Here is a 27,461-nt window from a genome sequence, read left to right on the forward strand (position 1 = left end):
ACCATCTAGTTCCAACCCCCTGCCCTGGGCAGGGACACCTCCCACCAGACCAGGTTGCTCCAAGCCCTGTCCAACCGGGCCTTGAACCCCTCCAGGGATTAGGCAGCCACAGCTTCTCTGGGCAACCTGTTCCGGTGCCTCACCCCCCTCACAGTAAAGAATTTCTTCCTGATTTCCAATCTAAATCTCCCCTCTTTTAGTTCGAAGCCATTACCCCTCATCCTATCACTTGTAAAAGGGCATACTATAGATCCACTCGCGCCGGACCTCACTGGGGCTGCCCCAAGTCCCAGTGCTCATGATCTCACCTGCTGGACCGCGTCAGCGATGCGCCCACCCCAGAGTCCCTCCTGTCCTGCATCCCCGAGGGCTCTTCTGTTTCGTTCAGCGAATTCCCTGTACTGTCAAGGTCACTCGGTGTTGTTCGATCGTTATCTACATCGAGGTGGATCTGCTTTGGAGAGGAAGGACACGGGGAGATGGAGTCGAGTGCCGAGTCAGAGTCTCCTTCATCCGAGAACTTCTCTGACCACTGGTTTACTATTCTCTGCATCCCTTTGACATGGTACAGGATGTCGTCTAGTTCTGGGAATATGTCTTCATTTTCGAGGTCGGCCAGGTCGCTCGTACTGGAATACAGGATCGAGCCTGGCACGTTGTCGTAAATACTCAGGCGGCTGCTCACTGAGCTGGAGGAGTTGCGCCTTTTCCCCATGCCCAGCTCTTTGGAGCTGTCGCTGCTGTTTTCCCTCCGGAGGGCAAGATGGCCATGCCCATGGAAACTCCCTGTCCTCCAGTTCACAGAGGCGTTGCTTTCTGTCGGGGAGAAGTTGCCGTTGGAGAGTGCTTTGGGAAAAGTGCCGGGCTTATGATCTTCAGGGATAAAAAACACTGTGTCTTCTGCAAAGCTTCCCCGGTTCTTGAAGTTCTGCTCCATCACGTCGCTGAATGTTGACTGATTGAAGGGGTCAAAGCCTTCCAGGTACATGCCCACCCTTTTATTGTACGCACTGAGGCTGCGCGTTCGTGTGACGGGACTGGGCGTGCTGACGGCACTGCTCGTCTCAGACTGACTACTGCTGCTGCTGGTCTGAGTGGAATTGGAGACGCTCCTCTTTCGTACCATGGGGAGGCTGATGTGATTGCCATTGAGGGCAGAAATCTCCACGCAGTTAAGCTGTTTCAGTTTATCTTCATCCATGCCCTCCTGTAGGATGGGCCCGCTAATAATAAGGCCAAGCTTTGAAGGGGCTTTGCTCTTGCCATGGTGAGAGCTCTTGATTTTCAGGCTCTCCATTCTCTTGAGCAGGCTCTTTGTTTTGGACTTGGCATTCTTCTCATTTGCTTTCGTGTTGAAGCTGAAGCTATTCAGCTCCCTGGGCGAGGGCAGGCTGCTGAATGAGTCATCATTTGCTATGAAATTGCTCGATGAACAAACGCTCACGACCGAGTTTGTCCTGGTGGTGGATGCCTCGCTCTGCAGGGTTGGCTGGTGGCTGCTGGTGCTGCTGATGCTCAGAATGGAAGCCACCTCCTGGCGTTCGCTGAGGTCTGTGAGCACACTCTCATGGCTCGCCGCGTTAGTGAGGTGAGGAGCTTCTGGGGAGGGGGTATTCAAGTCCGGTTTTGGAGGGAACACGTCAAACTCTTCAAGCCTCGACCACCTCTTGCTGTCCCTCTGAAAAGTCCATTTGCCACTTATTGCACAAGGTTCATCTTCGTCCGAATCTTCGCTCTGCAAGGAAGAAGAACCCTGAAAGTACTGCTTGCAAACCGACAGAAAGGCAAAGGCGGTTGCATTTAAATACAATGCCCACTAAACTGCTTTAAGCATGACCTTGTTCTCACTGAATTTAAAGTGAAAACAGTCTTTTACTTCAGGGAGAGGAAGATTAGGCCATAAAGCCCATCACAGGAAAAGATAACATGGGACAGGCAATATATTTTAACAGTTCTTAAACACAAAAGATATACACTTTGTAAAAAGAAACAAACAACACAATCTGCTTTAAATTGCTCTTTTCTAAAAACCCTAGTATCCGTAGACTTTTAATTAATTGGTCACAGTGGACAGACCTCAGATCAATGGAAATTCCTGGCATGCATAAAATTTTAAACTGGAGTCAGCCGGGGGTTGGGGTCCCCCTGGACTCTCTCCAAAGTTACACTCTGTTGATAGTGGCTGTGTGTTTATACTCCTCTTTGCAATTACGAGATGTTTCTCATATGTTTGGAACTGTAGCGGCTTCATTCCTTACCCATTGGGGAAGTCTGAAGGCTCTCCTCGCTGTGACTAATGAGACAGCAAAAGAAACTCTTGCACTGCAAGAGTGTGATGCCTCCAGGCTCTTACCTGGTCCACTCTTCCTCCCACAGGCTAGCAGCTAACATTTTAAGAATGTCCTGTGAAGTTTCTACTTCAGTCTCGCTCCAGGCAAACTTTAACACTCGTAGATAGCGAGCAGCAAGAGCTCACTGACAGTATAGCACGTAAGTAAATTGTAAATAACATCTCCACTGATGACGTTTGATGTATGAGCAATGCCCGAGGGCGCAATTACACCTACATCGCTTACGCCTGCAATCTTTTCATCTAAATACTGAGAGGGAATGATCCCGGGACTGACATATTTGGTCTTCCAAATATCTGGAAAATTTCACGTTGGAAGAATAAAACCAATGAAGATATTTTAATACGACACCATGAAGCCACAAAATAACCCTTGGTCTTCAGAGTAGGAAACACTAATTGCCACCCAGCTCCATGAGTGTCACTTCATTTGTTTAGATTGCTTTAATTTAAAAACAAACACACATGCATGCCCCAAACTGTAACTATTTGTGTGCCAGCATTACAAACATTTACATTCTGAAAAACAAGTAAATTAGTCATATTTCAGGTATTTTATTTATGCATACTTTAGCTCCTGATCCTCTCCTATTTTTTTAAATAGCACATTTCATCAGGTCAGCAAAATAAGCGAAACACCGTATTTATTTTCTATAACCAAATACACACAGGACACAGAACACGCGTCATTTTCTTTGTTTCCCAGCTACTGCAAACTACTTTTGTCCAGGACTCAGATGAAAACCTAAGAGGACTGGCTTGCTTATTTAAAGTTTTCAGGAGGAGAAAAGTCATCTGAAACTGCCAATGGATAATAATGATGGTTTGGTGGTGAACGTGGTGTGACTGGGAAAAAAGGAGCAGTAAAGTGATCTTAATTTGCAAAGAGGTCAATGAAAACGTAAGGAAACATATGCTTCTGTCAGCACAATTTTTCCCTGGTGTTAAAAAGCTTTAAAGGCTAAGTATTGATCCTAATGAAGTCAACAACAAAAGAGAATGGGATCCAAGTCCATCTGCCAGAACATGGGTGGTGAATGAAAATCAGGAAGGACTGAAACAAACGGTAACATCCAGACTCCGGAAGACCTGGAAGATCTGGGGTTTGGACTCAAAGTCAGGTCTGGTCTGACCTCTAATAGCAATACTCATCATTCCAGCGTTAACAAGGTTCAGGAACAAGGAGGAGGAATCTTCTGGTGGTCATAAACGGCAATCCAGCTGTCTACCCCTACTTAAAGAGTTCCTACATGTGCTGCCTCAGAGCGTTATCTTCTGGAGCTTGGATGCTGTTTCCAACATACCACAAACAGATAGGGAAAGAGGGGATTAATTCCTGGTAAACAACCTCAGAGCATTTGTATGCATTCTTGCTAAGGGTAGGGCAGCATCGTATTGCCTTAGCTCACTCGTCTTTATCTGCAGTTGTCATATCCCAGGGGACCGTATCAACTACTGATCCCTCCTAGGACACACACAGAGTTTTAAGAGAGCTATTGAATGGTACCTCACTAGCAAAACCCAGCAACTCGGCTTTCTGTCGGTGCTACCTTACTGAAGTTACAGTAGGCACTCTCTTATTTCTCACCACGCTCCACAGGGATCCTGAAGATTCAGGAAACAGTTTTAATTCCCGCTGAGCTCCCTAGAAACATGCCAACTTTCTAAAAAGGTAGCCAACGTATTCTGTGAATATTTTGCTTTAATTTTGAGCTACGTAACTAAAAACCAAGGAAACAACGTGCCCAACCCTACAAAGGGTTGGCCCTTTCCTTTGCAGGCCAAGTCTAACTGATCCTGTCTACATCAGAATAAAATAATACAATTCTAACGTGATGGCAAAGAACCAGAACTGTGAATGAAGATGACGTCAAAGATGATGTTCTAACTTTCACCATGGCTGGTCAGGATCTCCTTCACCAAGCCTACTTTTTACTATCCTGCCCGAGGGCAGGTAATATGCTCCAACAGGGACAACCTCACTGGCAGGCAGGGAAGCCCAGTGCCTTTCAGACTGGGAGCAACATGCCGGGGAAGAGTCAGCTAGACGAATAGCCTTTACCTGCAGCCAAGCCCCGCAGTTTCCACCCAGTGAGAACACAAAATGAAACGTAAGTGGAGTTTTGACTGCGTGTCCTTGCCAGGTTCTACTCAGGTGTTGTCCTAGACTGCAACTAAGCAATCCGCTAGATTTTCAATTTTATTAACGTACAATGCCGTAACGGAAGATGTGAAATGAACTTACCCTTTTCCTGTGGGGACTAATTTCTAGCTTCATCACCGCACATTTGTTTAAAGTATTTAAGCGCCTGCAAAGCAAAGGAAACCATATTAAGAGAAGACTCTTAATTTAGCCTGTTTTGACACAGGCTACTCCGGTTCAAAAGCTTTTGTGAAGGATGTCCCCAAAGTGCTTTGCATACAAATAGCCACAAGCAGAGTTTCAATTAGAGCCCTAATTATACTTAACCATTAACCCATTACATTCGGCTGTATTCTAACTTCAGAGGGAGGGACGGATGGATGACTATTTGTCACAATTACCTGAATCAAAGAGAAGTGAATGGAAACTTAGACTTAGTTGAGCAGTGCATTAATCCAATGAATTGTAATAACTAGATTTGTTTAAATAGCAGACATCCGAACCCCGAGACAATGAATCTCAATAGACTGAAATAAGGGAGAAGGCTTCTTATTTGACGCTGTGTACATGTGCACACGTGAAACAGCATGCTGCTTTAAAATGGTACTTTATAAGCTAAAATCTCCCAGAGGAAAACTTATTAACTTATTTTCCACTTATTATTAGGTGCCTATTTTGTTTATGAACAACGATTATCTTCAATACAGTCCTGGGACAAGACAACTCACCAGTTTTAAAAAAAAAACAACAACAACAACAAAAAAAGAACACAACCTGATTTTTCCTTCCTAAACTGAAAGTTTCTTTTATACATAAGAATATTGTTCTGAAGGACTAAAATTTAAACAAAAAAATAAATTGCTGCAGCAACAACAGTTAACGAGCCTTCTTGCGAAACATGTCAGCAGTCTGGATGCATATCTTGAAGTTCTGCATGAATGTATATACGCATCCCTCTACGCCCTGGTGAGTTTATGATCCCGCAAGTATCCCTAAACCAAAAAAAAATTCTCTTCCCCCTCTCCCCCAGAAGCTCGGTGTGCAAACGGCTTAAAGCAGAGCAAAACTCGGCGTTACTAAACACAGCTCCGTGGCAGTTTAAGAAGAAATAAGTGCTGTGGTCTTCTCCTGCCCTTTTTCCAGCCCTCGCCTCCCCAGAAACTGCTCCAGGGACACGGCTCAGCCAAAACCTGCGCTGGTAAAGCCTGGTTAGAGGAACGTCGGTGCCACGGCAAGGCCAAGGGCAGGCACAGGCTGGGGGCGATGCAGAAGGCGGAAAAGCTGAAGCAGCGGCTTCATGGAAGGGATGGTTTGGTCGCTTGTGTTAACACTTCCGCTTGCGAGGCTGCACTGCGGGCGGGATGGGGAGTCTCACCCCGCTGAAAACTCATTTTTTCAATACTTTGTTGGGTTGAATTTCTCCCGGCTCGTTTCCCCAAGCTGTGTGAAGGGTTGTGTGTGCAGGCGGATGGGGGCAGAGGAGCCGAGCCGCCCCTTCCCTTCTAGCCCAACCGCAGCCCAAATTCAACAGGCGCAAAACTGAGCTTTAAAAAGCCTAATTGATCCTGATTCGTTCTGAAGGAAGTTGTCTAATTTTCACACAATTCGGCTGAGCAAAGTGTAAAGAAGAGGCTGCATCAGCAGCTTTGAAAAACTGAAAAACAAAAAAAGAAATGCTGACTTGTCCTGTTGCTTCGGATGAGTCTTTTCAGATTCATAAAACTTGTAACTTGAATCTAGAAAATGTGTGCACAGGAAGAATTACTAGTTTCCTCTCTTTCCTCTCTCCTTTTATGCACAGGATTGGTTGCAGATGGTATTTACACAGGGCTTGATCCTGAGGCCATCAAAGAAAATGGAAAAGCTCCTACTGGTGCTTTTGCTGCAGTTGTGAAGTTAAAAAAAAAAAAAAAAAAAAAGGCAGTTTGATCTATAATTAGACCCAGCCACAACACAGCAGAAAAGAGGAGAAACAGGAAGAATTGCCATGGGTCAGATAGTAGGGCAGTGGCAGGTTAGGAAAGTTATCCAGATCTCTCTATTTTCATCTTTGCTCTGACTTTAAAGGGCAGAAGGCTCAGTCCTCCTGGCTGCAGCGGATGGGTACGTGCACCAGTCCAGCGAATTTCAGAGGAATTGTGTTTTATTTGCAGCACGAGTGAAGGGCGAGTGTCCCATCTACGCGCTACACAACAAAAAACGGGTATTTTGGTTTTTAAGGGGCCACACAGCAGCAGAAAGGCGCCTCCCGCTCTCTGCTATAAAAACATTCTCCTCTCAAACCCCTGGACCTCAAGACCAGGGAATATTAAACTGGTTTCAGTTCTATATTGTGTAATAATTTACAAATTTCACAGCGTGGCAACCTTTGACTTATGCAGAGAGAAGTTATCACCGAATGCCTGTATCAGGCTTTATCTAGCTCCAGCCTGTCTGACCACTAATAAAGACCATCTCTGATTTCACAAAGATTACATCCCCAGACTTTTCTCCTACTCAACTTAAAACCTTGAAATAGGTGGAAAAGGGTAGAGCAAAGACCTGTGTTTCCACAGAGGGTGTTTTAAGGAAAAAAATCCCCTGGCACACACCTCACAAAAATGAGTATGAAGGCAAGATAAGGTAACCCCCAATGAGCGAGGTTAAATACAATAGCAGCGAGGCAAATAAAGGCTCTGTTACATATCTGACATGATTTCACCACAAAACCAGTTTCCCTTTTAAAACCTAAACGCTCTGCAGCAATTGCCTCAGGTCTGCAACTTTCATTATATACATCACACATCCTGCTTTAACTTCTGCTCGAGTTCAGCAGCGCCCGGTTCCTTGAGCCATAGGACACCAAAAACACTGTACAATATGCAAAATGGCCTTCCAAACACATCACTGAGGCTGCAAAGCTAAGCTTGCAAAGTTGGGGCTTTGCCAGGATGAGACTGGAAGGGGTTTTGAGCAACCTGGTCTAGTGGGAGATGTCCCTGCCCATGGCAGGGGGGTGGAACTAGATGATCTTTAAGGTCCCTTCCAACCTAAACCATTCTACGATTCTATGAGTCTATACAACTTTTATTAACCTTCACTTCAATACTTTGCAATACTTTTCAAGCACATAAGCACGCTTTCATTTTCTACAGATCTTCTCATCAAATCTATCCTTGCTAATGAACTGCAATTTTCTCTTCTGGCTCTGGACCTTCTTCTGTGGCAATTCCATTCCCAGGTATAAATTCAACTTATCATTTCCCTACCGACAGTCAGCAGGTCTGCTTCATTCTTTAGCTCTGTCTTATTCTGCCCAAACCTGTCTCAGGGACACCTTCGTGAGGACAAGATGGGAGATGGTGGGATGGGGTAGGATTGCTGCCGACAGCACTTACAGCCACTTTGACTCTCTGGCTATCGCAGTCTTCATTTCTACAATGCCTCCTACCCCCGCCACGTTCTGGATGACAAGATAATATTCTTTCCCATCATTTAGATAAATGCCTTTGAGTCAGCCCTGTCTCTATACATCTTCACATCCAGATGGTATCTTACTCCTGTGGAGCATTACATCTCCAAGACGTCACTCTTCCTCACCCTCTATGTATTCCTAGCTAGGGTATCGTCCTTCTTCACCCCAGCTCTGCAAAACCCTTCTTTCTAAGGGTGGCCAATGCAACAGGACCCTCCCCTCACCCCCAGCCCCTGAGTCACAGAATGGTCAGGGTTGGAAGGGACCTTTCAAGATCATCTAGTCCAACCTCCCTGCCAAAGCAGGGTCACCTAGAGCAGCTTGTATGGGATCACATTCAGGTGGGTTTTGAGTATCTCCACGGAAAGAGACTCCACAGCCTCTCTGGGCAGTCTGTTCCAGTGCTCTGCCACCCTCAAAGTAAAGAAATTTTTCCTCACGTTCAGATGGAATTTCCCATGTTGCCGTTTGTGCCTGTTGCCCCTTGTCCTGTCCCTGGGCACCACTGAAAAGAGTCTGGCCCCATCCTCTTGACACCTACCCTTTAGATATTGATAAGCATTGATGAGATCCCCCCTCAGTCTTCTCTTCTCCAGGCTAAATGGACCCAGGTCTCTCAGCCTTTCCTCATAAGAGAGGTGCTCCGGTCCCTTGATGACCTTTGGAGCCCTCCACTGGACTCTCCAGTAGTTCCTTGTCTTTCTTGAATTGGGGAGCCCAGAATTGGACACAGTACTCCACATGTGGCCTCACCAGGGCACACTAGAGGGGGAGGATGACGTCCCACCACCTGCTGGCCACAGTCTTTTTAATGCACCCCAGGAGACCATTGGCCTTCTTGGCGAAAAGGGCACATTGCTGGCTCATGGTCAACTTGTTATCCACCAGGACTCTCTCTCTGCAGAGATGCTTTCCAGCTGCTCTCCTAACCTGTATGGGTGCATGGGGTTTTTCCTTCCCAGGTGCAGGATCCTACACTTGCCAGAGTTGAGACTGGCCTGTAACAGCCCTGAGCGGCAATTACATGGGGAGCCTGAACCTGCCGCACCCACAACAGGAGGCACCGGAGCTTCTCTCAGGAATGAGCAAACAATGCATTTTTCCTAGTCTTCTCCTCAGAAATGGCCAAACTAGTTTAGCCTGAGCTTCTTTTAAGAAAGGCAGCCCAAACAAGGCATTTGCTATCAAAAACTGCAGTGCAAACAGCTAACTTCAGCTAATTTATAAATTAAAATATGGGCTTATAATATGAAGTCTTTGTTAATCTAAATACCGGTCAGTTTTACGTTGGCTATAGCCCCAGGTAATTCATTCTGCCCTCATTAACAGGAGAAAATTCTCACCCTATGCATCCAAGAAGAGTGGTAGCAATGCAGAATATTAGACTTACTCATTTTAAACTACAATTTTCAATCAGAGTAACTGTATGATCTAGCTTTAAACTTTAAAGTATTTTCTTAACGGATTTAAATTCTTAATTCCTTCTTAGAGGGCAAATTCCAACTCCATTATACCTGTAACTAATTGATGATACAAGGGCTTTCTTGTCTCACCGCAGTGGACAGCCTCTCCGCTGGCTCCTGGGCTTTATCCGCAGGTTCCAACCTGCAAAGGAGGCCAGGTCTCTACAAACCAAATTCTATGAGCCGTGAATGCTGCTCATGCCAATCCACTACAATCGATTTCTTGGACGAGAAGGCCTAATGGTAAAAGATTTAAGCAACCTCTTGCGTAGATAGCGTGGCAGATTTCTAGCTATGTGTAAGGAGATTAAATGGGATTTCCATCGTGGTTTGCTATGTATTTCGTACTTAGCAACAACCTTTTGGATAAGCATGTTTCAGTACTTAGTTTCACCAGCGCATTACGCAGCCAGTTATCCTCTGGGGATAAATTCCCAGTCATTAATCTACATAAAGCCTTATGAAACCAAGGCCAGCGGTACTTTGCGCAGTCACTACGTGAAGCATCCTAGCAAATGAGAGTCGTCGCTCTTACACTTTTAACCCTACACTGCATGATAAGATCACTAAATGACATTTCTTAGCCATCAACCTTCTACTGTTACCAAGTGACATATGCTATCTCTGTAATTCAAGTCTCAACCCACTTTTCACTTAAAATTTTTCAGGAAAATCCTTAATGGGGCGGCTATTGATACCTTTTCCATTTAGAAAGGAATCTGGCAAAACATTTACTAGTAAGCTCTTTAAAGATACATTAGTTTAGTTTTCCTGCTCCCATTAGTCAGATTATTAAACGATAAATTACAATACTGTTCAGATGTAAAATATCATTTTAAATGCCTCAGTCTTAAAAAAAGATCCCTGTCACTGCGATTTCTACAGTCTTTTTAAAAATAATTTCTTCACATGCAGTAATTAGAAGGTAATTAGAACGGCTGGCAGAACACTGGTTATTATACACAAAAGCAGATTCTCAGTGTTACCATCCACTGCATACAGTGTTTATTTAGCTCTGTGCTGAAAATGTAAGTAATTCCAAAAGTATTCTGATTTTCAGTCAAGAAACAGTGATAGACTTAAGGTTGTGAAGCAGCTTTAAGTCTTTTACTGAGTAAAACCCTTTACTGTTTACACACTGACCATGGCATGAGTCAAAATAAACCCAGGCTTCAGGCAGAAATGCAGCATTCCAAACAATGTGCCTTCTCCGTGTTTTTAATGAGCTTTAGAAAATTAAACAAGGAGATGTGGAAAAAAAGTAGAATATCTAAAGGTGGAAATGTGATAACGTACTGCTTTTGTCTAACACATATGGTAAAGGGCCGAATTCAGACATCCGAGATGATTAACTGAGTTACTTCAGTTTTATTCTGAGGTGGGAGCTGAATGCTTCTGGAGGAACATTTGCTTCAGTTTTAAAGTTATCTTCTAAAAGATAACTCTGGTATATACACCACAGGCTTCAGAATGATATAGTTCAACCTTTAAAATCTTTGTCTCAAATTACAGTAAGACCCATGGATTCTTATGCATATTACACTGAAAACGATTTGAAGACGAAAGCGAAGCGGTTATTTTACAATTAGCAGACTTCTGAAAAACTTCCTAGTTTCACGAAATATCTATATACCCACTTCATTCTGGTGTGCTTACCTTTTCTGGAAGGCTTACAATATAAGCATCCGTTCTTAGGATACAGATGTTTTTACTGTCCTCCAGGTTCAGAGAAAGCGCTCACTGCTTTTATCGATCACACTAGCAGCAAATCTCAAAGAGACCTGGAGGGCGCACACCCTTACTCGCACCAGCGAGAAACAGTCTGCTACCTTTTTTTCCCCCCATATAAATAAATAATCCCAGGGTAAAAAGTATTCTCGCAGGCGAGCGCTAGGTCCAAAATATGCTGGCTTGACTGCATCTTGTTTTCCTGGCAAGGGAAGGCCATGCTTCTGGGAACCGTTCTCATTGCTGTACTTTCTGCTCGATGACTTCACAAGTTCCAGAGCACACAAATAAGCACACCGGTGCATCCCATTTTAATATTGAATGGCAGAGGTGCCCTACACTCGAGCAGGGCAGATCTTGAGTGTGATCTTAATGTTAATGAGATTTTCCCCCTCCCAATGATGGGACAACAAATGTGTTTTCGTAGTTTGAAAATCTTGTAAATATTTCTGAAGAACTTCACATTCCAGTCCCTCTCTTTCCCTTCCAAGTATGGCAGTGATGGCATGAGAACACTATAAACTTAAAGCCTTTCTTATAAGGGTTTTGTAATTCATTAGAGTTACTGACATTTAGAGTTGCAGACATCATGCATGCAGTATCCAAACCCATTCATTTTGCAGACAATTTGGAAAGCTGCCATAATGGAGGACAGAGGCAGAAAACTGCACTCGTTTCTGGGTCATAGGATATATGAAAAGTTCAGGCATTTTTTTGCCATTTAAGATTGTGGACGCACACTAGAGGAGGAAACCGATGGATGGGTCAGTGTCAGATGGGGCCACGGTAACTTCCCTAATGACAAAACTGGTAATGCTGAGGCTGTAGTTCTGTAAAAACACACTGCTGCACACCGGCAGGTCTTGCTCCTTCTTTTTCTCTCCCCATCCCTCCTCCTGCCCTGGCAGCTGGCTGTGGGGTCCTGCCCCATCCTTCACACCTATTCTGAACTTCATTATGCCTTTCCACGGGCTGATTTAATTTATTAACCCAGCGAGGAACTATCCGGACTCTTTTTGCGGGGTGGGTTGAACTGGTTTGTGGAAGGAGCTCCTAAACAACAAAGATAGGTACCGGGAGCCATGCCTGAGGGTCTGCCAGCCTTTGCAGTGGTGGTAGACTCTTCGCTTCGCTCCCATTACCCCTTACAGCCATACCCACGTTCACTATGGTGACCACGGTGCACACAGGGTGATGTGCTGAGGTCAGCATGAGAGTTCGGGAATTAGTAAGGAAAGCAAATTAAGAATAATAATAAAAAATATGCCTAGGAAATACTCATCACAAAGAGTCCCGCCACTTTGCTTCCAACTTTGTTTTAAATAAGATCCCCAAACATGACTTAGCCCAACATATTATTCTAATGAAAACTGCATACTGATGGTGGGTAATAAAAAGGTCTCATGCAAATAGTTATTTAACGGTACCTAATTCCGTTGAGGTTATGCTTTCCCCAGGTCATACTTTCCATGACACAGGAAAACTTTTGTTTCAAAATGCAGTGTGATTTTTTTTTTCACCTACCTGCATAAGGCCTCGATAGCATCTCTGTCCAGAAAGTCATGCTCTCGCTTCACTAGGGCGATGTCAATCGGGAAAAGGAGATCTGTAGGAATAGAGACAGCTGAGGAATCAAAACGACTCTTATTCCCATAGGTGAGCTATTTCAAAACAACCATCTGCTTCGAGTTGAGCTCAGCAAGATGCCAGTGATTGGCACTTCTTGGGTAAACACACGTTCCCATCTCAAATGCCAGAAATGCTTCCTTTTCCTGTACAAGCTTTTGATAACTGAAAGTTCATATGCAAAATGGGGGTAAAATGAGCAAAGCAGAGATGAAACAACGGGGGAAGGAAAGAGGCAAATGTGAACTCCCTATCCGACGTCAGAGGCTGAAACTGATTCAGGCTAGCTTTATTTTAAATAAATAGACATTCTCCATCAAAGTACTAATATCTCACATTAAAGAAGAAAGGTCAGTAAACCCCAAATCTCTGGAAAAGAATGAAAAACAGAATCTCCTTGGCTGTTAATCAGGCTATTTAAAAGTTTGACACTGTTGCAACATTAATGAGATATGGAGTGAAATGAAAGCAAGCCAAGCTGCGTGGAGCCCATGCTGCCTCCTTTCCTTAGGAGATTATTTAGATAAACAATTGGGAGAGTGAGGGGGAGGAAACAATGTTGGCAGAGAGCTGAAAATTTACTACAGCTCTGCAGCAGCAACCACATATATATTATTTACTGTCCTCCACAGATTCCTGACTGTCATACAGGTCCTGCTCCGGCATTCCTTGCGCAGCCACAACTCCCACCAAAGCCACTGGGTGTTCAGGGCACACAGCAATACAAGAACACACTCCAAATGCACTGTTGCACTTGCATACATCATCCCTGGTCCAAGGGATTGTCTATAAAATATTTTAATCTCCAGAGACTAGGAAAGAGTGAGCCAAAATGATGAAAAGAATAGGACTGGTGTAAATTTGTGGAAAGGTAATTAATAGTCTGGCTTTTTTTTTTTTTTTTTAATACCAATGGATAAACTCTCAAATTAACTATTTGTCAAAAAAATTATGACACATTCTGTGAAATGCAAGAAATTCTCGCTTTTCTACAGAAAACTGCAGTTTTAGCAAAGCAACTGACAAAGGCTCACTGATTAATCTCCATTTTAAATGCGCACTGCGTGCAACCACTCCGTATCAGCGACTTCTCAGAACTCTTGTACTAGACCCAACTGATCCAAAGGTTCACTATTTTACGCCCAAGGTGCAAGTTAAAGGGTTTGGCACAGTCAAGTGGTATTTTTCAGCAGTAAGCTAATGTAAGTTTTTCCTCCGAGAAAGTCAGAACCTTAGAGTGCCCACAAGAGAACACATGGGAGAACTTAAGTGAGAGAGGTGACTTGGAAGAAGCTCATAGCCTGCACAACTCCTTTTTTTTTTTTTTTTTTAATGCTTAATTTATGCTGCTGCTGTTTTCGTTGTTGCTGCTGCTGCCAGGGGGGCTTGCAAAGGACAATGGTATATTGTTTTCATATAAGGACAGCTGTCCTTTCAATGGGTATGGCTGGCCTTGCTCTCACCTCTGCGGTCCTTTTGATGCTAGGTAGGACATGGTCCTACATTAGAAACTTTATAGAAGTTTAGGGTCTTTAGGTAGGACAATGGTAACCATCAGGTAGGACATGTTTTCTGACTGCAAGTAATTTCTTAGGAGATTTACAGCTCAGCATAACACGAAACCCACAAGCCCACGTATTCAGATGGGAGTCTTGTCCCCCCTTTTAACAAAGAGTGGAAGTACAGTCCCAGCTCTGTCTGCATCCCAAGAAAACCTTGGCATCTCCATTGGCACAAAAAAAAAAAAAAGGGGAAGAGAAATAATAAAAGGAAATTTAATTTCTGAACAGGCAAAGAAAAAGTTTCGCCAAGTGCTGCTTTTGAAAGCGCTATTATCATCTCATATTGCCAATGCAGCTGCAAATCAAAGCTCAACGAGATCATTTTTCAAGAAGGTCAGCTCAGCATTTGCTGTAATTTCCAACAGTTATTCACTGTAAATAATGGGCTTTCTATGCTCATTCTTGCAAGCAGCAGCTGGAGTTTGTTTTATAGAAGAGAAGAGGCAGATAAGAGCGCATAATAATTTCATGACAATGCAAGTAATTTTTAGTGGCGGTGGTGGGAAATTCTGAATGATAATACACCTATATAAAAAGGACCTCTAGGATGTCGCCCTTTAAAACAAACTTCCGTATGTTACTCTGCATCAGAGTGTAAGAACTGCATGCCAAAACTGCAAGTTCCTAGTAGGTTAGAGAGACAGGGTTATCAAGCCTTGGAACAGGCTGCCCGGGGAAGTGGCAGAATCACCATCCCTGGAGGTATTTAAAAGACGGGCAGACATGGTGCTGAGGGACATGGTTCAGTGGCGGACTTGGCAGTGTTAGGCTGGGTGGTTGGACTTGATGATCTTAAAGGTCCCTTCCAACCTAGATGATTCTATGATAGCTTCGCTTGAGCAAAACCTTTGTAAAAGCGGACACTCAGTGAATCCATCCCACAGAAGGACAAATAAAGCGAGTGCAGGAGTCAGCCGTCCCTTCGAGGAGCTGCACATCTGTGCAACGATGGCTTCCATGTTCTTTTTTCCCTTCATAGTGAGCCTGTGTCTTACACCAACTCAAACTGTTCGGAAAAACCACGCAGGACTTGGGAATCACGAGGCGTGCAGATGCATCCATGCTCACACAGAATTCCCTACCTCTGCTCCGTTAGCAGAGCTGGCTGTTGGAGCTGGACACAGCTTCTGTGTTTCTCTAAGACTGGGCTCGTAGCAGCGGATGATTACATTTACAAAAATACGATTCTTTTATGTTTTAACTACAGGGAATGTACCATGGGGATAACATATGATTTGTGCTATGAGGATATTTGGAAGATTCAGACTAAAACAGAAACCTGGAACAAATTTAAATACCCGGTGTATTTCAGAGCCTCATTGGGTTGGGTACATCCATGCATGTAGTAGGTAGCAGAAAGCAGCCCAGTCCCTAAAAGTCATCTTATGTGCTGGCACTTCAGTTGTGCCCCTGAACCTTATTTATCAGTGAATATTACATCTTATTGTCCCAAAATTGCCAGGGGACAATCGACTTGCAAGCTCATGTGCCTTACCTTCATAGAGCTGCGCGTACTGCGGGAAGCCGGCAGCCCGCAGCCAGTCACAAGCTTCCTTGGCCTCGATTTCTGGAAGAGGACAGAAACAAGATACCCTCCGATTAGTGATCTGCAAAGCAAAAGCTTCCTCTCCACCACTGCTACTACTCCAGTTACAAAATAAGCATGGAGATATTCAGCAACTTTGAAGTGAGACAGAGGTTTGCTTATCCCAGTTTGCTTTTCTTCTCATGATCAAACATATTTTAGATTCCGGAAGGTCACCGGCATTCATCCGCGATTTACCAACAGCTCATCATTTTAATAGTTAAAGAGAAACAAGCACAGATGAAAACTGCAGGAGTTACGGATTATTCCGTACAGGTTTTGTTAACACTAGAGAAACTACCACCGCAACCAACTTGAGTGGCATTTGGTCAACAAGTCTTATGATCCTCTTGGCACAACTATTTTGTCTTGACAGAAATTCCCAGCAGAGCTTGTAATACTGTGCGCTTTAACATCTCGTAGACAGTACTGACAGACCCAAGCCCAAGAACAACCGACACACTGTACTGCATCTCACTCAAGCGCGTATTTACTACCCAACAAGGGCCTGGTTTCACTGGAGGTCTTCATGGCATTTATGAGTTACGTGGTATATTACAGGAAATTCAGCTAACTTTCCCTCACACAACCCAAAACAGCATCCCGCAAAATTAAATTCTTCACATACATATACCTGACACAGAAAGAAAGGAAACATTCTGAGCATGGGTTATATTGGTCTGTGAATAAATTATACATAAATTCATTTATTACCTAATGCAACCATAAATAAAGAAACTGTTATCTTATTAGCTCAAACTAGGAATAAAAGGTATTTAGGGTATTCTCCAAGTGTTCAGGAAACAGATTCGGTTAATTTTGTTCTAAACATTCACAAAAGTGCTACTGGGAATTTAGCTCCCTGCATAGAACTGATCAAACAGACAGTGAGCAATCAGAAACTCTTAAAGTTCATCTGGCTTTGATTATATTCACTCTTCTTGATGGACCAGAAAAGAAAAGCTTCATTATGTCCAACTCAGTAGGCAATTTTGCCACCTACTTGGAAAGGATACTATTGCTACCTGCTGCAGAAACCATGCGCAAAGGGTTTTTGCTCAGAATTGCTCCGAATACACATTACTGCATAAGGGCAGCGAAGAGCCAGGCATAACACAAGTAAAATAACTCAAGATTTTGGCACGTTATGAAATATTCCCACTGAGATACAGGTACACAGCTAAAACTGGAAGAACCGGCAAGCACGTTTTGGCATCTCCAAAATGACAGCAATCCCCCTCTAATTTTCCAAGTAGTTACAACAGGGTTAAAATATTTGTGCTTTGCCAGACTTCTTTGCTGAGATACATACCCAAACCAAGGGGTTAAGGTGAGCCAAAGCACAGCATTCCAGATAAATAAACAGCTAAAAATCCACTCTCCCCAAAGTCAGGACAAGCAGGCATTTGTGTAACTTGTGTTTGCTTCACCTTTGGGTTATGGGACCACATGAGAACAAGCACGTACTGACATATTGACTTAGCTACTCATTAAGAAAAAGCATTCTTCAATCCCAATTGCAAGCGATTGTGAAGCTTTGCTTAAAGTAGTATTTTAATTTCGGTATCCTAAGGAAATACACGGGAAAGCTAATAAAGAAGGAAAAAAAAGAATCTAAGATATATTTAAAACTTGTACTGCTAAAGCAAGAACAAACAACGTAATGTTACTGTCGCAGAAGCAATGAAAATACTAATGTAAAAAAATTTGCAATTAATTTTTAAGAGTACTTGAAATAAAATTAACTATCTTACAGGTCACATCCTGCAGAACTCTCTGGATTGAATGAGAATTTTACTTGATTTAAAACTTTTAAAAAAAAAGGATCCCTGATAACCAGTATTTACCTTAAAATGCAGGTAGATGCTTGTAGCGTAATTGAAAAAAGTGTCAGATTCCTTACTACTACAGTGGCCCTTAAATGTGTTTAAATATTTGTTCACAGATCCTTTACGGAGCACCCCAGGTGTAAAATATTTCTAGAGCTAGAAAATTAAGAATATGCATTTATCAGACTTTTTTTTTTAAAGGTTCTCTATAGAAGCTTTGTGTATCTTTTCTGCAAATACGTACGCAAGTTATGTGGAAGTCATATTTTCTGGGCACCCAGGCGTCAGGAGCTTTTGGGATTTTCACAGCATATTTGCTTTCAAAATACCTTTGAGAATCCTCCAAGAAGCCTATCTAGGCAACAGAACAACTGAGTTATTCCTGGTCGGCCACAAAAATTGCAGAGAATAATAAAAGACCGGTACACCTGTCCATGGACTGGGCTCGGCAAACACCTGGGGCTGGGCACCACATAGCACCAAGGGTTTAAAACCAGTATTTTCCCCATTCCCATCTCAAACATTTTGGGAAAGCCATAGCTCCAGGCTCTGGTTCCTCTTGCAAGTCCTAGGAAGTGCGAGGGGTTTGGAGAAGGGGCCAAGGAGTCCCCTTGTGGCCAGGGCTCTCTCTGTGTCACCTCCATCCACCCAACGCCTGCGTCAGAAAGGGATGTGGCAGGGATACGGGTGGCAGAGCAGAGGCAGGACCTAAAAAAGCAGCTCCTTTCGTTCAACTCCAGTTGGCCAAACCCAGGATTGCTCCTGGGCTGTACCGATGCGCTGTGACCAGCTGAAGGGGAAGGTTGTTTCCAGTCCAGTTTCCCCATCTCAACCCTGCTGGTTACCGAGGAGCCAGTGTAAGAACAAAACTCTGTATGTATGTGAAATTCAGGCAGATCAAAACACAGCCGGAGGGAGAATCCAGCCCGGGCTGCGCTGAATAGGCTGCACAGAAAGCTGAGTACACAGAACAAGCTTCCTCACATAAGAGACACAAACTTAAGCAGCTGAAAGTTTCTATAGGTAAAAAGTTCATTACCACAACTTAACTGGAAACTGCCTTTGAGAATAAAATACATTAGTTAAACCTGAGATTCTGGCCAAATAATTTAAACTACGCTAGAGGAGAAAGCTCATTCCCACGCTTTCCAAATACCAGCTCTTCTTTCAGCTCAGCAGCATCAGCCCTGGGACTCTTGGTTTGCCAGCCGCCACGGTTTCATACCCAGGTGGACATGGGAACACGTGCAAGTCTTTGTCATCTGGATCTATGGCAACTGGGATAACGAGGGACAAAAGAGAGAAGAGCAGAGCTTCCAAAATCAGATTTTCCCACTACTTCTAAGACGTTTTAGAAGGGACGGAGCACCCAGAAGCCTTCGTTCAGTCTCCCAGGGGACCTGGGTTACAGATCGTTACCTGAGCCACCAACTCACTGCCGAGCACAGCATCTGCTTGGCTGGGGCCAGCCGAGAGCCACAGGGAAGAGAGGGAGCTGGCAGAAGAACTCTACACCGCTTTCCAACCCATGTCAGGGAAACCCCACTTCAGTCCTAATTAATCTGCCATGATATGCAAAGCAATTTCCCGCCACGAGCATCTTTCCGACGAAGACCCCGGCAGCTGAGCTGACAGAAGCTGCTGCGGGCAAGGGACTGGTCTTACTCCCTCCTCCCCGCTCCATCCCTGTGGTGCCGCTTCCTTTTTTTGAACCAAACATCCTCGCCAGCTAAAACCTTTACAATAAACTACAATTCAGCACACATTCCAGGCAAGAAATGTATGTGCAGCTTTTCAGATGTGCGTCCCGCGCCCTCCCCCAGCAGCAGGAGGTTCTTGTACGCAAGAAAGAAATCACGCTATTATTTCTAAATGTCCTGATACACAAGAAATTCTCTTAGAAAGTAAAAAAAAAAAAAAAAAAACCAAAACAAAAAAAGCCCAAAAAGGATTACAATGAAGTCTTTATTCTTGGTGTCGTGTAAGCAAACAGCAGGCAAATGTGTTAAAGAGGAAACAGGAAATTTTTATTGGAAGCAGCTTTATTTGTTAGTCCGTTTCACAAAGCAGGCCTCCACGCTCAAATCAAGGGTAGGAGTTCCTTTTGTGTATGGTTGGGAACCATTAGTCCTTATTTACCCACTTCCTGGGGGGTTAGGACGACCCAATTCTTCCCCAAACTGGTAAGTGAAAAGTAGAAACTTCTAACTTCCTTTTTGTTTAACTTTGGTTAATCTTGGTTCCTGGCCCTGCAAGTTTGCAGGTTTAAAACGTCATAGCGAAAATATCTCAATTCACACCTTGTTTGATCCTGCAACTGCAGGAGGGAGAACTCTAAGATGTCTATAGTCTTTCATTGGAGGATGTCTTCCTTCCTCTAGAAAATAAAACCCGCAGAGTTTGATGTTGCAGTTATGCCCTTTGAGAAAAAAAATAATCATAGCAGTCTAGCTAGGATCAGTAAGAGCTATTAAAAAGTTAGAAGGGTTTCTGTTTTCCTTTTCCTCTTCTTCCTTGCTTTTTGCTGCCATGCGACCATACAACTTAAGCACCCCTTCCCTCAGCGTCTTCAGGACAAGGTGCCAAGCAGATGTATCTTTGTACAGTCATGTGTTGGCTCCATTTTCACCTAAGTGCTAAACATCATACGAACAGTTCTTCCAAGCAGATGGTTTCCTCCTGCCTCAACTCAGCCACCTTTATAGCCATATTAGCACCTCCACACACCAGCTCCACTCATCTCACCTTTTGGCTCTGTTAAGAGATCAGATTGTAAAAATCTGTAGCGGGACTGGTCAAATCAATGCTGTTAAAATCACATTTCAGCAAAAATGGGCTTCGTTGCCGAAGGTCCACTCCAATGCCATACGTAATAACCATTTTGTTTAGGGTTCTTTTTGGTCTTAATTTTTGACCAGGTGATTTTAGTTTAGAAATTCACTATTTCCTTTTCTCAGAAGAAAGAAAGAAAAAAAAAAAAAAAAGAAGTAAAAATTGAATACAAAACAACCTTCCCGAATTAGCTTACAGGAGAGAGTCTCTCCCATGGGATGCAGAGTCTGATTTCTCACCATGGCAGCTGCAGACGAACCCGACTGCTCCTTACTGCAATGCATAAAACTACCTGCCTGTTTTCTAAGGCACGGATGGAGCAACACAGACAATTCTTTCCCATCCAGGACCGATGCTCCAGTTTAATGGCTGCAAAAGGGCTTGCAATGCTCAGAAATTTGTCCTCTTTTTTTCTGCCTGTATCAGAAATTGCCTGTTGCCATATGCGTCCCTCTGAAATTTCTGCCGCTTGGCAAAATTTGTGTTCAACTGCAAAACACTGTCCTGAGCTATTAAGAAGCTTGAGATCATTTAGGATCATATTTTTTAAGACCAGCTGTGGTATATATGAGAAATATTCTTCTCTGGATAGAATTCCACTGCCGAAGTACAAGCAATCATTTTTCCAAGTGCTTGAATTACATCCCTGACATGTGAACTGTGGTCCCAACGCTAGACGTGATCCCGCTCTTCCAGCCCCTCCGTCTCTAGATACATGAACACGGATGTGAAATCTGAGACAATCTAGGGAAAGAAAAAAAAACCTGCACTATGGCAGCTGTCTACAAATGAGCAGGCCAGGCACCAAAAATGATAAATCAGTTCTGGGCAATGTCATATGCCTGCAGCCCTTTAAAGTTGGGGCAGTGTGACTTCCTAAGAGTTAGCCTGCTATGCGTCCGTGGCCTCAGATGGTTTTCCCTTTGAAGATATGTGGCTGCAGCTTGAAAATAATTAAATTCCTTTTCATAAGTCTGGTTTTTCTCAAACCTATATAGTAAAATATTCCTTAGGCAGTATCATTATCTTAGCGCTCCACACCTTTCAAGAAAGCAGCACGTAGCAAGAAAAAAACCGTAATTAATGAAGAACAGCATTTTATAAGGATAATGCCCTTAAAACAAACACAGGAACTTGGTGAGTTTGTCAATAAACATTCAACCACTAAAAGCTTGAGAATTCTGAAAATCCCATTAAAAGCTCTTGCCAAATTTCTAACACGGTTGGAATCTCTTTTTATTCTAAGAGAACAATCCAATCTTACACCGCTATCCTAAAATACCAGTTTGACACGTTCAGCCCACGAAGGATTCATTTCTGGATGAACCAGTGAGTCCGAGAGAATAACAGGCCTGACTTTTGAACTGATGGTGAGCTTGCAGGTTTTGAAGTGAAAGCCAAACACCTTCCTGAGAGGGTCCCTTTTCTCCTGTCACCTTTAAAGCGTAACGTACATTTTGCAACAGCAGCTGCCCATTGTGATGTGCTCCTGTATCTCACTGTGCTTCTAACTACCTTCCACAGTCAAACGATACACGTTATGATCTCCATGTAATGCTGCGTGCCTCAGCAGTCAATTCAAGCAGATACGGATGCACGCACAATTTGAAAAAAAATATTTCTAACCAAGAACTCTCTGGGGGGCAAAAAAGACAAGTTCTTGAAAGAAACCATATATGACACCAAATATATATACTGTTTTCTAGTCATAAAAACCCTAGAAAGAGGTGGTGGTGCAGAATGGTACTCAAACATTTCTCAACTATGTGATGACGACCGAAGAAACACTCTCCTTGTGTTCCTGCTGGCTTTGGGTTAAACATGGGGATGGTTTTTTCAAGTTCTGGAGCCTTGCAGCAAGACAGTAACTATGCTGCTGGTGTTATGTATAAACCACAGGACACTGGGAGAAGAAGCAGAGTATGTTTGGAATTTGTGTGGGAACAGATGAAGAAGTAAGGAAACAGATGTTTAAGATCATATATTGATATTTTCTCTGAAGAAAATCAGGAAGCTTGAACACCATTTTTTTTTTTCCAGCAGAGCTTTTGGAAAGAGCAAATGGCTTACTTCCACTGATGGGGTTATAAGTTGGATTATCTCCTTAATCATGAAAGCCAAATTAAAATAATTATATATATTTCTATATATATATCTCCGACTGGTTTGCAAAACATCCACATAGGTGTATGTTGGCTGTATGTAATTTCCCTCCCTACTAACTGTACCAGGTTACACAATACAGCAGCTTTAATTGCTCACCAATCCTCTTGGCAAGCACAGGAAACACAATACCGCTTTTGTGAATCAAAATCTAATTACCTTGAATGTCCTTTTCATAGTCTTCAGCACATTGAAATCACTTCAAAAGTTTTTCAGCTCAAAAGTTAGCATGAAAGACAGCATTTGATGAAAACACTTAAAATGTTCAGTGACTGAGCCAACACTTGCTGAAATCAATGGGAGCCTCCATGAATTTCAGAGGAATAAAGCCCATCCCAACATGGATCCCATGAGTCTCTAAAATCCAACATGACTTTTTTAGGAATAAGGGTGATCAGTTTCACAGTTCTCCTCATTATTTTTACCCCCAAAAATATTTAAAATGAGACTTATGCTTTCTCTAAGGCCAGTCATGCTGTGAGCCCCATCCCAAGCGCGGGGAGCATCCCTGGGGTTCATCAGAGCTCAAGGAAGGGCAGTGCCTGATGGCAGAGGGGCAGAGATGGCACAACCACCATGCCCAAGAGCATGGAGGTCCTCCCCTCCATTGAGAGGACCTGGAGCAACTGTTACACTCAGAAAAGCATCAAAGCAGCATAATTTCAGGATTTAATACAGGAATAAAGGATATTCCCAACATCTCTGTCAAGCACTTTCCCTATACATTCCATAACAGATTGCAGTTATTGCTTATTTTCACACTATTACGTATGTTTCTAATTGCCCAAAGTCAGCTGCGTTGCTTCCCAATTTGCTGAAGACTGTGGGAAAGCATGTTCTTGGACATAAAAGAACCATCACAACTTCTGGTTCACATTGTAAATCGTAATTTATTCCTAAATAGTTTTGGCATTTTGAGCATATACAGGAGGATTAAGAAAGAAATTTAGAAAACAACGCAATATAAAGTTAAAAACTAACTTTGTTTAAACAGAAAACCAAAGCTTCATATGGCAATTTTCCTGCCAAAGAACGGTTCTTTTTATAGATTAAAGATGGTCTTCTCCCATTTGTTTTTAAGAAGGTTCACAGATGAAGAGGAACAAGATGTCAAGCAACTTGAGAAAACCTTAAGAAATAATTGGGCACGTGGATTATTTATCTGGCCTGATTAACACAGGGTGGTCTTGGAGGAGGATTATTTGGAGCAGAGAAAGCAGTTAGTCAAATCCTCTGAAGGAGGTCATGTTGACAGATTCCAGAGTGAGAAACGAATCCTCCTCCAAAGACTGAGAAACAGAAGATGGCTTTAACCTTCTCTTCTCTCAGAAATGACTTGGTTAGAATGACCTTTGGGAACATACTGAAGGGCAAACATTAACCATTGCTACTCCCAAGCTCAGCCTAATATTCTTTCATTGCACCCTGCCTGCCAGCTAGTAAACTTGCACACTGTATGCAAAGCTCAAATCAAAGGCTCATTGAGCTCCAGAAGGAGGCCAAGGTGAATAGATCCAGCATGACAGATACTTTGTCTAAAAATGCCCAAAGTCTGGGCTACCTGTTCAGATCTAAGAAATAATAATGGTGTAAGAGCCGATATGAACTGTCTCAACAGTTTACACAGAGGAAAGCAGATTTTATACAGACAGTTACTTCTTCTAGCTCGTTAAGCCTGAACCTCAAAACCATCTGCACACGTAAGAAGAACCATATGGAAGCACTACCTTTGCATCGTAACCATTTAGTGCTTGCCTCACTGATGACCCAGTCCCCAGACTGCACCCCGTGTGGATGATACAACACGAGATACAAAATACCAGTGGCAGTGAAACAGCCCGGCATAAAGCTGGTGGTCTCCCAGCCTGTTGTCCCTACATCAAAACTAAGGATGCAAACGTGGATTTTCCCAAAGCAAATATTACTATGAACTTCTTCTCTCCAGATATTTCAGACAGTTGTATTCTGTCTGTGATCCTGCACACTTGCAAATGCTTTTCTCGGTACCTGACCTAATGGTCACACCTTTCAACTTTACCTTTGGGGATAAGGGAATGGTCTAGATACAGCAGAGCCATGGCAATGGTCCAGGCACTGCAAAGCCAACGCAACACTGCAAAAGAAAGCAGAGAGACTATGTATGGAAAGAAGAAGGGAAGTTAAAATGGTTCATGAAGCTTTACTCTGGAAAGTTTCCTGTATCTTATAACGCACAGGAAATCTGTTACCAGAGGCACATCAGAGACATGTCTCTGCTACCAGAGGCAGAGGGAAGGGTGGTCAGCAGAGCATCCAGTTTTGTGGATCCACAGGGTCGCAGAAAGACCACCCCCAAAACGCAAGAATGTAGGGGGGTGTACTTTTCTTAATCCCAAATTTTCAGCAAATGGCAAGAATAGGTTGGGGAAGGTCAAACCGTGTCCACCGCTGGCTTCAGCGGATGTCTTTCATGCATCTCCCCAGGAGGCGTTCTTTGCACAGACCGAGATGAGCATTTGAGTGGACACTTTTAGATAAATATAAAATAAATATATTTAAGACCAAGCCTAAGGAATTCTGCACCATTTTGGGCTTTAAAAAAAAAATGTCCCTGCCATAAGTGGGTCATCATATTGTGTCTTCATTAGAAGAGAGATCGGGTAATATTTTACCTGATCCAGTCTCATCTAACACAGTCCTTCTCAAGGGAAACAAATCCTGGTCAATATTTGAAAGAACATTCATGCTAACAAATAACAATGCTTAGCATGCTCTTCTAAAGACAACGAAATACTTCAGAAAGATGTGTAGTATTACCTGTGACTTTCAGGTAATGAAACTCAGTGAATTAAGTCATTCTTGACTTCATTTTACTTCTACCAGTTATGTCAATGGTATAGTATACCAAGAGGCCTGTGGCAGAATAAGTGCCCAGTGAAAAGAACCAGAAAGCTCCAATCACAGCCCAGTCCTGCGCCCCTTTCATGAGACATGCTCATCCTTGTTGTAAGACAGACCTCTTTTTTTTTTTTTTCCTCCTTAAAACAGGAGAAGGGGGGGAAATAGAACAGAAAATGAAAAGGAAAAAAGAAAAAAACTTGGAAAAAACTTCGGAAACCAAAAAACACGCAAGACAATCTTGATACCTGCACCAATCAGAATTACTGATGGCATAGGTACAAGCAAGAAATATGCCTGGAATTGCTGAAATTAACAAAATTACTGGCTATCTACACTCATCACTAGAGAGGATATAGTGCTTTGTAGTTCATTGACCCAGGGAAATACCAAGGATGAAACTGTAAGCAGAACAATATAATACCCAATGAAGATATATAAATTTTATAGGGGCATCATCTCTTTACTCAGTGGAGATCAAACCAGCAAGTTTTCTGTGAACTGCAGATCACTTGATTGCTGTATTTCTATAATATGCACAGGAAGGAAGGGGAAACATCTGAAGTTATTTTTATTTCCCCAAGTCTTCTGGCTATACTGTATGAATGCGAGGGTGGGTCTGGCATTGTCTGAAATGTGTCAGGGTCCTTTTGCATAGCCTCATTTCCTTCTTCCTGTTGCTAGGAAGGATAGTTAAGCATGAAAAGCTCTTGTTTACAGTACAGGACCATCCTGTTAAGCACATGAGTTCTCTTCCTCCATCTCCTTTTAACCAGCCAAGGGTGCAGTTGTGTTTATGCTGAAGCCATCAGCAAAACTCCAATCAGAGGGGAACTGGAAGAGAAGTTTGAATCTCTAAAGAAGCCCAAACATAACATACTGTGGTATTCTCACCAGCAAAAAACTTTATCATGCAAACTGCATCTCTAAATATTTGCAGAACTCATAAATTCACATGGCTCAAACAAACCATTGCCTAGAATGTAATGAATTAGAAGAACCAGGAAAGTAAAACCAAGTCACCTCTCATCTCCTTCTAGGAATCCAAATATAAACATTCGAGATTAGTACAGAAGAACAACGGCAGTACCTTTTTCCTGCCCCCACCAGAGGCAAAATACAAGGGGTACTTGTGAGTTTCCACGACCAGCATCAGTCTTTCTCTCTGGCCCAGCAAGGGCAGCTGCAGAACTGGCTGGGAAGACCCTGGCTGAAGAATTAAAAATCCTGGACTGAATCTATACAACTGAGATTCAAAACCCAAATAAAACCATGACAAGATACATCCCTCCTTTTAACTACCACTTAGAAATTAAATTTAACAATAGCTCCCTGGTGTTTAAAACAATGTATCCGCACTTCCTTTTGATAAAAAAACCTCTCAATTAACAAACCAAGTTATTTTAAAAGAAGAAAAAGAGATCAGGAAGTCCCAGAGGTTACAAAAAGTAGCTCCAAATGCTTTGATTCCTATGAACTTGCAGATGAAAGGGATCTTCTTAAAACAATACCTACGTATACTGTTGCATATACATATATTCCATACTCGGAGAATCTCAGCCCTAATCAGGATCCCACAGGCAAACTGAAGGAGCAACCCAAAACCATTTGCTAGGGAGACATGGATCCCACTTCCTGGCCACCTCAGCCTTTCTCTTTTTTGTTGTTTCTACCGGGAGACGGGGATCAGGATGCCTACAGGACATCAATAAGGATACCTGGAAGACGAGATAGCAGGCTACAGCTGCGGAATCAACAGCAGCGCCTAATACCAACTGTGCGCGCTGTCGGCCAGCAGTAGCCTGGTTGCCAGACGGATGCTGAGTCCATCTGGCACCGAACTGTTGAT

General features: G+C 43.1%; 1 protein-coding gene across 4 annotated transcripts in view; it reads right to left on the minus strand.

Moving 5' to 3' along the window:
* Window positions 1-27,461, minus strand: part of DLC1 (DLC1 Rho GTPase activating protein) — a 275,274-nt gene that overhangs the window by 12,299 nt on the left and 235,514 nt on the right. For all 4 annotated transcript variants that reach the window (XM_063337039.1, XM_063337038.1, XM_063337040.1 and 1 more), the window contains 4 exons: window positions 15,822-15,893; window positions 12,663-12,744; window positions 4,596-4,659; window positions 309-1,735 (listed from right to left, as the gene is read on the minus strand). In XM_063337039.1, coding sequence (XP_063193109.1) covers window positions 309-1,735; window positions 4,596-4,659; window positions 12,663-12,744; window positions 15,822-15,893 — 1,645 coding nt within the window. The remainder of the gene's footprint in view (window positions 1-308; window positions 1,736-4,595; window positions 4,660-12,662; window positions 12,745-15,821; window positions 15,894-27,461) is intronic.

The sequence above is a fragment of the Chroicocephalus ridibundus genome, chromosome 5 (genome assembly GCF_963924245.1).
Source record: "Chroicocephalus ridibundus chromosome 5, bChrRid1.1, whole genome shotgun sequence".
Taxonomy (NCBI): Eukaryota; Metazoa; Chordata; class Aves; order Charadriiformes; family Laridae; genus Chroicocephalus; species Chroicocephalus ridibundus.